Source organism: Chiloscyllium punctatum, chromosome 13 (genome assembly GCF_047496795.1).
Source record: "Chiloscyllium punctatum isolate Juve2018m chromosome 13, sChiPun1.3, whole genome shotgun sequence".
Classification (NCBI taxonomy): domain Eukaryota; kingdom Metazoa; phylum Chordata; class Chondrichthyes; order Orectolobiformes; family Hemiscylliidae; genus Chiloscyllium; species Chiloscyllium punctatum.
This window is the reverse complement of record NC_092751.1, coordinates 102,187,042-102,201,603: the sequence shown is the minus strand read 5'-3', so window position 1 is coordinate 102,201,603 and position 14,562 is coordinate 102,187,042. Positions and strand designations below refer to the sequence as shown.

The following is a 14,562-nucleotide window of genomic DNA, read 5'->3' as shown; positions in this document are numbered from 1 at the left end:
CAGCTGCCTCAATGTGCTATATAATTCCTCAGCTCCCTCCTGTTCTCCCTTCACAGCTCAGTCCCTCAGCTCCCCCAAAACAGGGGGGGAAGGCAATGTCCTCGAGAAGTGGGGGCGGGGGGGGAGAGAAACCTGTTTTTTTCCCACCCTCCCCCCCTCTCTCTCTCCCTCTCCCTCTCCCTCTCGGCTCCAATGGACCTCAGAGGGGCAGAAGTTTCACCCTGGATTTACTGTCCTCTCCCGCGTTGCAACATTAAAGTGCCAGGGGCAATTCGCAATTACCTGTGAGCGGCGGGGTTGGCACAGGATCACGCACATACACACACACACACACACACTCACAGAAAGGGGAAAATAAAATAATGAAATAAATAAGCTGGAGATATTCCACCGAACCTGCTACTTTGCAGACACACACAACGCTGGAAGCCACTCAGTTTAAACTGAAATCTGCAACAGGGGCAAGAGATACCCACTCCACAGCATCAGGCTCACCTGAAACGCTAAGAAGTCGCTCAGCTTCTTTTCCATGGAAGCAATCTCCGGGAGAGAGAGAGAGAGAGGGGGGGACAGTCCATGTACAAACACCTCCCTGGTGGCTGTTAACCATCGAGAACTGGCTCACATTTTAAATTAACAAAAATCACGCTGCAGTTCGACACACACACACACACACACACACAGAAGCATCACTCAACTCCTCAGAAAATAAGGACATTGCTCGTGTGCTTCTGTGTTTTTTAAAACAAGAGCAAACATTAAAGAAGCCGATCGCACTGCTCTCAGCAGCAGCTTGGCAATGCGCTGTCGGCTGGGAAGGGTTAATTCGCTGCCAGCTCTGCCCACATGCGGAGTTTGCCTCTCTCTCTCTCTCTCCATCCTCACACATTCGCAACTGTACCCACATCAGCTCCCCAGCTTCTCCCTCCCTCTCCCTGTCGGGGTAATAAGGCTGAGATTTGCCACCCCGCCCAATTCTCCACTGTTGCTTCAAAGCCAGTGGAGATATCTGCTGAGGTCTCAGAGTTACTGCATCCCCCGCGGACAGAGCAAACAAATCAACCACCCCCCCCCCCCCTCAACACACACACACACACACATGCATACAGAATACTTTTCAATTAGGTTTGCTTTCTGGGGATGCTCCCTCTCCCTTTACTCTGGGATCTCTGAACTGTCCTCTGCTTCGACTGGGGCTCTCTCACTTTGCAAACTTAGGGGATCCCAAGACTAGGGAGTACTGTATCTCGAAACAGGATCCAAGGCTCCCAACCCCTCCCCAGAGACCACAAGAGAAAATGCCTCAGGACATTGTGGATTAGGAAACAGCAGCAGGCCATTCGGTCCACTTTGTCTTTCAGCGTGACCATGACTGAGCCTTCTACCTGAACACCATGCCCTCACTTCTGCAAGAACGGGCCTGCACAGAAAGATTTCGTTTCTCCACTATCTGTCTCAGGAAGACCATGATCGGATTGAGTTGACGTGAAAACCCTGATTACATTAGAGAAGGCTCCTCCCCTCCCTCCTCCTCAATGGAAATAGGAAGACCCTTTAATCATCTCAAAGCACCTTGGTTGGATCGTTTGATTTCCAGTTGGTATAGGGGATGCAAGAGTTCAAAGGTTGGGTGTGTCATAATGGAAGCTACACAGCTGGGAGTTACAGGTGGGGTGCATGTGTGCTTTAAATAGTCCAGGAATGAGGAACTCCCATCTAGGCTGGTGGGCATGGAAATGATCAACAACTTCAAAGGAAAACTAGTCAGGCCATTAAGAGAAACAAACTGGTAAGGCTACACAGATAGAGCAGAGGTGTTTCTTTCTGGCACGGTGGCTCAGTGGTTAGCACTGTTGCCTCACAGCGCCAGGGACCTGGGTTCAATTCCAGCCTCAGGTGACTGTCTGTGTGGAGTTTGCACATTCCCCTCCAGTTGCTGTGGTTTCCTCCCACAGTCCAAAGATGTATTAGATGCATTGGCCATGCTAAATAACCCATTGTGCCCAGGGATGTGTGGATTAGCCATGAGAAATGCAGGGTTACAGGGATAGGGTAGGAAGTTGAGTTTGGGTAGGATGCTCTTTGGAGAGTCGGTATAGACTTGTTGGGCTGAATGGCCTGTTTCCACACTGCAGCGATTCAATTCTGTTCTCTACAGAGACCCGCATGGGTTAGATGGCCTTTTTTTTGGGTGATATTGACTCTATCAACACTGCCAGGACCTAAATTTAATAACTTATTCTATGGGCCATACCTAATCGGCAATATTCCATATTGGATTGTTAGCCTAGATTTTAAGTTGTTAAAACAAAATGAGATCCTCTCCTAATGAACAATCCAGAGCAATGCTACTTGAGATCTTCCACAGCTACATCAACGTCAATCTATTGTAGGAAGACAAGAATAAACCAGAAAGCTGTCCAGCCTCTTACACTCCACCATTTAATTCAACTGAAGCTGCTGTCCACCTTGACTCCCCCCCATTTACCTGCCTTGGCTCCATGTTCATTAATACTCCTGCCAAACCATACCCCATCATGTTAAAATTTGAAATTTCAAGCATTCCCTCTGTCTGCAGCTCTTTGTGTTCGGGAGGGGGGTTGGGGGGGGTTCAAAAGGGTCCCAAGTTTCCATGCCCTTTGCGGGGACAGGTGGTTCTTCACATCACCCCTGAATGGTTCAGTTTCATTCTCTCAATGTCTGCACAACCAATGTCTCAAATCACTTTAATTAGATCACACTGTAATCTTCTAAATGAATCTCATCAATGCAACCCATCCTGGTCGTTTAGTTCAGTTTTGAAAAGACAAATAGCCTTTCTCAGCTTGTGCCACCAAAGAGCTAACTGCACAGACAACCTGTCTCATTCAGGACTAGCAGTGGGTTGTAAGTATTATTTGTTGTGATAGGTCCTAACTATTGCACATCAAGACAAGCTATGAAACCAGACAACAGGGGTCATTGCTATCAAAAAGGCTTTCCAGCAGATACCGAGCTGCCGGGCAATGCTAAGGCCGGTTTATCACTGTGGGTGATAAGTGAGTACATGATTTCTGACTATAACACCAAGTGATCCTCATTCAAGTTGCTTAACGGCAAACACAAAGGCTCTCAGCCTCTTCCTTGTGGATGCCTTCGATAAACAACAGCCTTGTGTGGATAGACGGACTTGTACAAAGGTGAGCATCTCTCAAGTAAGACACGGAAAACCCCATGACACAATCTTTCCTGTACATAAATTGACAGCCACATTTCCGACATTATGAGCAGTCACCACTCTTCAAAAAAATGTCCTTTGGTGAGCTGTCTGACACTTGGAAGTGCATGAAGTAAAGTATAAAGATGTCGCATATAAAGACTTGGCAGTTGGGCTGAATGGACTGCTGTGTCAGTGTGATGCTTCTCGCATTACAACAGAGACTTCAGAACGATTTCATTGGCTTTGGGATGAGTTAAGGCGATGTAAAGGATTACAAAAATGCATCAATTTCTCTTTCTTTGTAGTTAGCACACTCCAAGAGTGTTTCCTCTGCAATGTATTTTGAGACACTTTCAAATGGATGATGAGATATTATATAAATGCAAATTTTTTTTAACACTATCTTCAAATATACAGTGGCTGCTCAGTTACAGATATCTTTATTCAATGCACAAACCTTCTGCAAGCCTCATCTTATTGCAAGCGGACAGGGCTTCATCACTTGTACAGGTCCCTGCAACCGCTCATACTGCTTGTGTAATGCACATTTCCTAGAAAGACCTTAGAGTGAAAACAATTCTCTGCTGGCAACAGGAAATTAAGTCAATGTGCGTCACCAAACAATGTAATTATTCACATTTTTGAAGATGCCAAAGTGTCAGAACACAGGCTGTGTGCGCAGTAATGCACAGGGTTGAAACACTAAGAAGAGAAGCATCAAATATGCCCAAAAATCATTTTTTAAAGTTGTTCATACAAATAACTAAAAAGACAGAGCTGAATCATTGAGGAACACGTGGATGATGAACTGCACATTAGTGGTCAGGGTGTGGCAAAGATCTTAATGATCGACATCATGTCGCAGTGTGACCTATCCCATTGTGTGAACTTCGGCTTAAATGTTATCACTGTCACCTCTGAGACACAGAGTTGTGTTCAAACCAGAGACTTAAGCACATCACAGAAGCTAACAATTCAGTGTAATACGGACAGAGGGACAGAACCCGGCCATTTGACCTAATTGGTTGATGCCAGTATCTCTACTTCGCAAGAGCTTCCTCACCCTTCATCTCATCCTTTCAGCACAGCCTCTATTCCTCTCTCCCTCATAAACTTACTTATTGATATGTTCAACCATGGGAAGTGGGTCTCACTGACTGGGCTAGTGTTCATTGCCGATCCCCATTTGCTCTTGAGAAGGTGGTGATATGCTGCCTTCATGAATCATGAAGTCCATTGGCTCGGTAGATAGCCCGACAATGCTGTTTTAGGGAAGGAATTCCAGGATTGCAGCCAGCAATGGTGAAGGAACGGTGATATATTTCCAAGTCAGGATGGTAAGTGGACTGTCAGGGAACTGCAGGTGGTGGAGCTCCCATGGAACTGCTGTCTTTCCACTTCTGGATGGCTGTGGTTGCATGTTTGGAGGGTGCTGTCTAAGATGTCTTGGTGAACTGCACCAGTGCAACCTGTAGATGGTACACACTGGTGCTGTGCATGGGTGGTGGAGAGAAAGAATGATGAAAGTGGTGGATGTGGTGTCAATCAGTGAGCTGATTATCGTGGATGGTGTCAAGCTTCTTCAGTGTTGCTGGAGCTGCACCCATCAGGCGACTCTCTGTGTGGAGTTTGCACATTCTCCCCGTGTCTGCGTGGGTTTCCTCCGGGTGCTCCGGTTTCCTCCCACAGTCCAAAAAAATGTGCAGGTTAGGTGAATTGGCCATGCTAAATTGCCCATAGTGTTAGGTAAGGGGTAGATGTACGGGTATGGGTGGGTTGCGCTTCGGCGGGGCGGTGTGGACTTGTTGGGCCGAAGGGCCTGTTTCCATACTGTAAGTAATCTAATCTAATCTAATAAAAAAAAAGTGGGGAGTATACCATCATAGTCCTCACTGTAGGCATGCGGACAGCCTTTGTGGCATCAAGAGGTGAGATGCCCCTCTCAGCGTTCCTCCCCTCTGATATGCTATTTCTTGCTTTCACATAACATTGTATATTGACACCACTAACTCAAGCTCTTCTCAATTCTTGATAGTCACTAATAAAAACAATCATTTTTTGATAACCTGTAGTTTCAGGCCAATCCACAAGTGAGCATAGGTAGCATGTTTAGAATCAGGTGATTAGCTGACTAAGCATCATCCCTCAGTACAACCCACCAAAAACTAACCAATTATCTCATTACTACGAGTGGATTAGCTACCACTTCTACCAATCAAACAACTGTCACTAGGCGGAAGTGAGTACTGCAGACACTGGAGATCAGAGTCAAGATTAGAGTGGTGCTGGAAAAGCTCAGCAGGTCAGGCAGCATCCGAAGAGCAGGAAAAATCAATGTTTCAGGTGAAAGCCCATCATCAGGAATCCTAACGAAGGGCTTTTGCCCAAAACATTGATTTTTCCCTGCTCCTCAGATGCTGCCTGACCTGCTGAGCTTTTCCAGCACCACTCTAATCTTGAAACAACTGTCACTAGTTGACTTCATTTCACAATTGATGGCAGTGTCAAGATTGTGTTAGTCTCTGGTTGGTGGTCAATGGCGGAACCTTACTTAGAAAATTGGGGAGGGTCAGTTCTCGCTGACAGGCCAGCATTGGCCACACAGTGTCAAGGATACATATCGGCCAACTCCTAGGGTGAAGACCCAGGAACGAATGTCTCATTGACTGAAAGCGGGGGGACAAGCAATGGAGTCCCAGGATTAAGGAGTGACCCAGGTGACAGGTAAGAGGGAGTTGAGGGTCATGAGAAGAAGCAAAGACAGAGGGCCCCTCCATCTCCAGGCATCGGGTGCCTTTGACTGAGGGACACACTCCCCCCCTACCCAGGAGGAGAGACACTGGCCGTATAGTTTGAGCTGTCAACTACACCGCATGGTGACACGCCCTCTGTGTTAATCCCAGCGATGGTGGCATGAGGCTCATAATTGGTCATTAATTGGTCACTTCTGTGCCTGTATTGATAGCGAGGCGAGAGGTTTTAAATTGAGTTTTCCAACATCAAACATAATTCTGGCAGAGCTGAGAAGCTGGTGGGGTTTAGCCACGCCAGCACCCTGCCAATTTATGTACTCTTTCTGCCTCCGAGTTTGGCCATCAGAGAGGGCAGAAGATTCCAGCTGATAAAACTCCTGGATTGAAGCAGCAAATCTGTGATCTTTCAAAAACAGGTCACAGGTTGGGCAAATGTAATTGCACATTCTTTGAGGGAAAGACAGGGAATGAATATAGTAAGGTGGCAAATGGGGAGATGGCTTTGCAAAATGTGCTGGACAAGCTGCCAGGTAAGAGACTTGTAACAAAAACTGTAGCTCATGATCATGGGAGAGAGTTGCAAATGGTTAGTGAGATGGCTAGGGAGCAGAAAGCATATAGTCAGCTAAATGGATGCTTTTGCACTGGCCGTAAGCGGGAGCATTCTGCACAGGGATCACTCTCATGTTGGTCAGAGCTTGCTGTGATGGCAAAATTAGGGTTTGGAAAACTATGAGGGTGATTGTAGGAGGTTTCAAGAGAAAATAGTAAATTCCAGTGGACACTGCTGAGACATAGTATTTGGAATTGATGCAGATGCATAGAAACAAGAAGAGAAAAGGGAAAAAAAACTCACAGTCGTATCATCTCTCTTTAAGGGTCCCTCAGAATTGAGCTCCTATTCCAGTTTGATGGGTTCAGAGATGACTACGAAGTCCCATGTTCAATCCGCAGAGTCTGCCATGTGGGGTGGCTGGTGTTCAAAGTGGAGGATTTCCTAGAGGTTGGTGCACACACTCTATTGCCTCAGCTTCACCCCCTCAGCTCCCGGTGGAGTTTCACAACATGGGCGGTGCCTTCCTGAATAAACTTTCACAGTGTCTCCCATGAGTTGGCAGGGTTGTTTCACAGACATCTCGAACGTAATGCTGCCAACCCTCCGGAGAGTGTACTGCAACCAAACTCATTTATATCACAATGTGCCTTTATGTAGCGCCTGGCACAACTCAAGGCACCCCACAGCTTAAGTCTTACCGCTGGAAAAACGGTGAACAGTTGGAAGAAACTTGTTCACAAGGATCTCGATTACATGGTTCAGAGCTCAAGGCAAACTGTTAAGAAATTTTGAAGTGCAGTCAATATTGTAATGTAGGACTGACCTACAGCCAACCTGCACATAGCAAGCTCCTACAAAACAGCCATGAAGCAAATGACCTGGTGGATGCTTAATGAAGTTGGTTGAGAGTAAATGTTTGGCCTGAACATTGGCAAACACTCCTCTTTTCTTCTTCCCTGCTCCAGAGTTTTATCTGAGATGGTGCCTTGGTACATTGTCTCATCCAGTAACCCATTGGTAGTGTTAGTCAGGATTCTACGTTCACCTCTCTAGTGAGGGTGAATAGATGATTTCAGTTAAATTGGCACATGACATTGTTGTAATTATCTGCCTGATGCTGAATTTCCTACTTGTTGGGCAACCCTCATTAATGAAGGGAGGGAGACCTGTGTGCTATTATTGGCCATGCTTCATTCCCATACCTCATTGGGAACAACAACTTTGGCATATGTGCCTGTTAATACATTTTACAATTGGTGAGAGGTTTATTGATAGTCCCTAACTGTGTTCTTGTTTTGCTCCTATCAGGAGCCCTAGGTCAGAGACTGGGGCCATCAATCAGGCAACAATACCTTCCTCCCAATGGACTGTGATGAAGTTGGGGGGAGATCCTGAGGGGATTGCTCATGTCTTAACAGCAGGCAAGTTTCGTTCATTCATCCATATTGGTTGTGGACGGGAGAAGGGCCCTGGGACCAGTTGTTATCTTGAAAGCAGATGGATAACAGATAACACGTTTAAGTGACAAACCAGCTCTTGCTTTCTAGCAGTTATTGCTCTTTGCTTTAATTTCTTTGTTCATAGACCACTCTCTGCTTAGATCGATTGTTTTAACAACTCATCCATAATGAATGAGCTGCCAATGAAAATAAATGGACGAGCCTTGCCCCAAACTCGCACCATCACTAACTCCATTCCCATTGTAATTTTCCAACTCACTTTAATGTGTTGGAGTATCTTAGAATTCAGTGCCAAATATGGTGCAGGATCAAAGAAAGGTACAGCTTAGAATTTTAGAAAGATACAGCACAAAGTCAGAGACAAATACAGCGCAGAATCATAGAAAGATATAGTTCAGAATCTTAGAAAGATACAGCACAGAGTCAGAGACAGATACAGCGCTGAATCGTGAACAGGTACAACTCAGAACTATAAATAAAGCATACAGTCATACAGCATGATGGGATAGTATTTAGTTCTTCATGTCTGTGCTGCATTCATTGAAGGAGCGATGATAGTAGTCCCATTCTATCTCCCCAATTCTCCACAGCTCAGTAACCTGTTTCCCTTCAAGCTCATTTGAAAGTTACCATTGAATCTACTTCCGCCATCCTTTCAGCCTCCCTGCATTCCAGGTTGCAACAATTTACTGTGGAGTATTTGTTCCTCATTTCGCTTCTCATTATTGTGTCACTTAACCTGAGCTAATCGTTCTCTGAAATTCCCATTTGAATTCCTCAAATTAGATTTCCAAATGCTTACACAACACCAAATGACTCTAATCATATTCTTGGTGATCGTGCTTGATGTGAATTATTCCTTGTTGACCTCTCTATAGCCTTTGACAGGATTGCTCATCATCACTGTTCCTCAGCACAAACTAAGTATACTTGCCTTTGGCTACATTCTCCTCCCCAGGGACTCTATCAGACTAAACTAGGCTGTTTGTAACTTTGGTTTCCTGTTAATATTGAGTCTCTGAACATCACAATGATTACCCACCTCAAACTCTACAACATTTGCCACTACCTGTCTTATAGACTTTCTTAAAACCCCACTGGATCATCAGCCTTTTTTTTCGCTCAAAACAGAGACATGTTTCTGAAGCTTGTTGTTTTGCTCTCATCAGGACAGATGCAAGAATGCCAAATTTCACACAATCACATCAATTTATAATTCTGGGTGCCGACTGATTGGCCGGAGGACTCTGATTGCTTGGGACCCTCCCATAGTGTAAGCAATAGGCTGCGTAAATTCTGAATTAATTCAAAATTTGCGAGACCTGAACATAGAGTCATAGAGATGTACAACACGGAAACAGACCCTTCGGTCCTCCCCGTCCACGCTGACCAGATATCCCAACCCAATCTAGTCCCACCTGCCAGCACCCGGCCCATATCCCTCCAAACCCTTCCTATTCATATACCCATCCAAATGTCTTTTAAGTGTTGCAATTGTACCAGCCTTCACCATGTTTCTTTTGTGTGTAGCAAGTAGGTTCCTGCATGCAGATACCTGCTGTGATTGTTTGAAATTTGGCATTCTTGTCCTCATGAATACAAGATAAAAAGCTTTAGTAACATGTCTCTCTTTTCAGTAATACTCATGTTCTGTACTGCTGAGAGGATTTATGAGTTTTTAATTGCTAACTCACAGTGGTGGGTATCTCTGGCAAAATTGTTGATATTCTTTGAGAAGCTAATGTTGAGCGAACATCATCAATATAAGTTTGCTAGGCCACTTCAGAGGACAGTTAAGAAGCAACCATTGCTGTGCGTCTGGAGTCACATGTAAGATCAGACTAGGTAAGGATGACAGATTTTCTTCTGTAAGGAAGTATTAGTGAACCACATGCATTTTGACACCAATCTGATAATAATCCCAAGTAAAGACACCAAGCCACAGAGTAATATTGACTGAAAAGCAATACTGCCACCAGTTGAACCAAACTATCAGTATTTGATACAAAAGAGGTAACAAATTTACATAGGATATAACAGCACAGAGTAGGTCATTCCACTTAACAGAGCTATGCTGGTGCTCCTACCTTCCGTGATTCCACCCTTTCAGTAAACTTTCTATTCCTCTGCCTCATGTCAGCATCTACTTCTCCATTAATTGCAGTTATGTCAGAGACTTCAAATATGTTGGCCCTGCTCTATTCTGTTAGTGTTCTGATGGTCTTATGTACTGGGCTGCAATCATACTGCACACCAGCTAACTATACATGATTGTAATCCAGTTTCTCTGTTAGTTGATCTTGGTTTGGCATCTTATTACACATTATCAGCTGCAATTTTCCATACTGCTGAAAAGAGGACTTAAATCCTTTGATAAGCGAGGATCAGAAATGAATTGCTACTCTCCGTTTATCCAACAATAAATGGGCAGAGCAAGTTCACAGAATCACAGAATTGTTATAGCGCAGAAGAAGCCATTGAGCCCACTGTGCCTCATTCTCGACACCATCCTGGACAAAGCAGCCCTCTAGATCAGCACACCTTCCACCACAAGATACACTGCAGCAATACTCCAAGACTCCTTAGACAGCACCTTCCAAACCCATTGCTTCCACTACCTGGAAGGGCAAGCGAAATGTTTGGGAGCACCACCACCTCCAAGATAGACACCATCCTGACTTAGAGCTACAGCACTGTTTCTTCAGTACCGCTGGGTCATAATCCTGGAATCCCTTTTCTACAGTACTATGGGCATATCTACATCCCAAGGACTGCATTGGTTCACAAATGCAGCTAACCAGCACTTTCTCAAGGTTCACCTTCTGAGTGATGCTGAGGCCCCACAAATGATTTTTAAACAAGCTTGGTCAGTAAACTGAGGAGTGCTTCTTCTCTATTGAATGTCTCTTCAAAAAAGTGCCTCAGGTCAACTTCTCACCTGGAATACAGCACCACTGGCAGTGCAGCACTCCCTCAATACTGGAATGTCAGCCTGGATTATGTGCTCTGGTCAGCAGCTCACGAAGGCAGAAAACATGTCTGTGGGAGATGATCACACTTCAATAAATTTACCTGAAAGACCACACCATTGGTTGTGCAATTACTAACCCCACCTCACTAATCAGCTTTAGTTAATCTACACAGTGGCTGCTGAGGTGGGGAAGGAAGACATGGACTGCACAGAAACAGAAACATGGAAGATAGGAGCAGGAGTAGGCCATTCAACCCCTCTAGCTGCTCTCCCATTCAATATGATCTATCAATCTCAATCCCCTCACCCTATCCTCCCACCATATCCCTTAATACCTTTAACCACATGGGCTATCTCTACCTCCTTCTCGAAAACACAGTTTATCTGCACTAACCCGGGAGGTAGATTATGAAACACAGAATTATTTTCAGCAAGTTTAGTGGCTGAGGTTGAGTGGAGATGCAAACTAGAATTACCAACCTTAACCTCATCTCAGTCTCGAAATAACATTTCACTGCAAAATGTACAGAAGCAAGGAGTCATTAATTAATTCACAGCAATATTTAAATAAACCAAGAAATATTGCAGTTTGTTGCCTAAATCCCTATGTACCCATCTGAGGAGAAAGGTGTGATGTTCAGAAAACACCTCTATTTAAAGTCTGTACTTTTAAACACTCCAGAATCATCATTTTGCCGGGACTCTGATTGAACTGCAGCCATTACCTTCTCTGAATCGATCATAAATGGTTGCGATCCAAAAGCAGTGCATTATACTAATAATTCAACACCAACACCTGTGTTACCTTTAAGGTAACTATGTAGAGTCTTCAGCAGTTTGATTGATAAAATGTTAATCAACATTATGCAACACTATTAAAGTACACACATCACAGAGAATAGTGATTAAAAATCACTACCTACCCTCAGTGCAAATTAAAAAGGAACATCTTAAAATGCCAACTCAAATGTTGCTGATTCAATCCAGTTACTGATCCATTAATCCACACCAAGTAGAATACAAGTCAGAAGAAATTGTTCAACTTTATTTTTTGTACTCTGACCATAATATGATCAACTACAAGATAGAGGAGCTAAGATGAGACAAATAGTCTTCACACATTTGATTTAACTTAATTTGATCTATTATTGTAACAGGTACCGAGGTACAGTGAAAATGTTTGTTTTGTGTGCAGTACAGGCATACAAAGACCATACGGTGATTAAACAGAGTGAGGAATACAGAGTTGGCTGCAAAGAACGTGCACAATAAGCAAGATCAACATTAGATTTGAAATTCAAGAGGTCAATTCAGCAGTCTAATAACAGCAGGGAAGAAACTCTTCTTCAACCTGTTTGCACGTGTGTTTCAGCTTCTGTATCTTCTGCCTGACAGAAGAGGTTGGAAGAGATTCTAACCGGGGTGGGAGGGGTCTTTGATGATGTTGGCTGCCTTTCTGCAGCAGTGAGAAGTATTGATGGAGTCACTGGATGGCAGGTTGGCTGACATGGTGTGATGGTAAAACCAATGACTGCAGATGCTGGAAACCAGATTCTGGATTAGTGGTGCTGGAAGAGCACAGCAGTTCAGGCAGCATCCAAGTAGCTTCGAAATCGACGTTTCGGGCAAAAGTCCTTCATCAGGAATAAATGGTCTGGAGTGATGGTCTGGGCTAGCCATCTTTGATTGTCAACATCACTTCAGACAGTAACCTTCCAATTACCCATCATTAGCACGATAACTCAGTAGCACTATGAATAAGTCAAAATGGTTTGGTTGCCAATTGGTTCTGAAAAGGCTTGATATAATGATCCAGAGTCAATCCCAGCTCATTATAATAATGGTTGAATGTCGACCACTCTGATAGATTCAAATTACCCAATTACTAATTAAAATATTGAAGACACTTCCATTACTGATTGACATGATTTAGTTGCAGGAAGTGTTATAATCTGGTGTCTCCCTGCGTGACAAACCATTGCAGGAGTAATGCTAAGTGGTGTCTGTATTACTGAACAAGCTAAAGTGATATAGAAAATTCAGCACAATGCAGCTTAGACAAAGACATTTCTGACCATTGTTTGCACTGGCTGCTTGAAATAGTTATCCAATTAATTCCACACCCCATTCTTTTGCCATAGCCTGGCAAAACCAGGTGTCCAATTGCCTTTCAAAAGTTATATTTGAATCTAAATCCCACTTGAGACAGTGTCTTCCAGATCATCATAATTCACTGTGAATTATTTTTAAACCTTGTGCTACCTTTGATTCTTTTGCCAATCATCAGAAATCTGCCAGATCTGGTTATTCTAGTACTTTTTAATTTCAGATTTCCAGCATATGCTGTATTTTGCCTTCACCTTAAATCTGTGTCTCTCTGGCTAGTCGCTGCTCCAGTTTAGTCTATCAATATGGTTTATGGTTCATGATTTATTAAATTTCCCTTGATCAGATCCCCCTTTGAGCTTCTCTGCTGAAAGGGGACCTCCAATTTCTTCAGTGTCCACACGGAACTGAAGACTTGCACCCCAGCAGTAGCTCTCTTCACACAGATTTAATTACTGAACCCGATACCCTCAGAAAATGCAGTTCTTAGTTTTGGCTGCTACAACTTTGAGTGATTGTTTTAATTTTTAGTTGCCATGAAGGGATCCTCATTTTTCAATTGTACTCGGGGAGACCTGGCTAAAAGGGGCAATCTTTTGATCAGTTTTGAGGGGGAGACAGTGCCTTAATGACAGCATAACCCAGGTCTGGTGGAATTTAAATTCAATTAATGTGCAAATGAAATCTAGCCTCAGTAATGACACTGACCATGAAACTGCCATCAATTGGCACATAAATCCATCAGGGTCTACCTTTTTAAAAACAATTTTCACGGTATTTGGGCTTTGCTAGCGAAGCCAACATTTTAGCCCTGTCCTTAACTTCCCAAGAACTGAGATGGTATGCTAGGGCCATTTCAGAGGGAAGTTCAGAGTCAACCATATTGCCTGTGGGTCTGAAATCACATGTAGGCCAGACCAGGTAAGGTTGATAGATTCCCTTCCCTGAAGGACAGTTGTGAAGTAAATGGGTTTTCAAAACAACTGGCAATGCTTACAGGGTCACCAAGAGGCTAGCTTGGGATTTCTGAATTTTTTTGAATTTAAATTGCCATATATGGTGTGGTGGGATTTGAACCTGTGGACTCTGGTGTATTAGCACAGTGACAATATGTCTACACCAATGCAGTCCTCTCCCACCTCAGTCAATAGGTGACTCCAGATCCACAGTCTTGTGATTGCTCTTAAGTGTTGCCTGAAAGGGTCAAGCAAGTTTATTAGGGATGTGTAACAAATGTCAGTGCCTCCCACGTCCAATCATAGAATCCATACAGTGTGGAAGAAGGCCATTCGGCCCATCAAATCCACACAGGTTCTCCAGAAGACCATGCCATGCAGACCCTGTAGCCCTGGATTTCCCATGACTAACTCACCTAGCTTGTACTTCCCTAGACACTGTGGGCAATTTCCCATAGACAATCCACCTAACCTGCACACTTTGGATTGTTGCCGGAGGAAACCAGAGCACCCGGAGGAAACCCACACAGACACGAGGAGAATGTGCAAACTCCACACCGA

At 44.1% G+C, this 14,562-nt stretch overlaps 1 protein-coding gene across 7 annotated transcripts in view; it reads right to left on the bottom strand.

The window, feature by feature from the left end:
• LOC140484721 (ras-GEF domain-containing family member 1A-like) overlaps positions 1-14,562 on the bottom strand; it is a 224,620-nt gene that overhangs the window by 76,962 nt on the left and 133,096 nt on the right. For 2 of the 7 annotated variants that reach the window (XM_072583481.1, XM_072583485.1), the window contains exon 1: positions 496-810. The exons of 4 other annotated variants lie outside the window; for them this stretch is intronic. Coding sequence is in view for 1 of the 3 variants with exons in the window: in XM_072583486.1 (XP_072439587.1) it covers positions 496-531 (36 nt within the window). In the remaining 2 variants the exon portion in view is untranslated. Of the gene's footprint in view, positions 1-495; positions 812-14,562 lie in introns of those variants that run through there. One more of the 7 variants, XM_072583486.1, reaches the window with a different exon arrangement.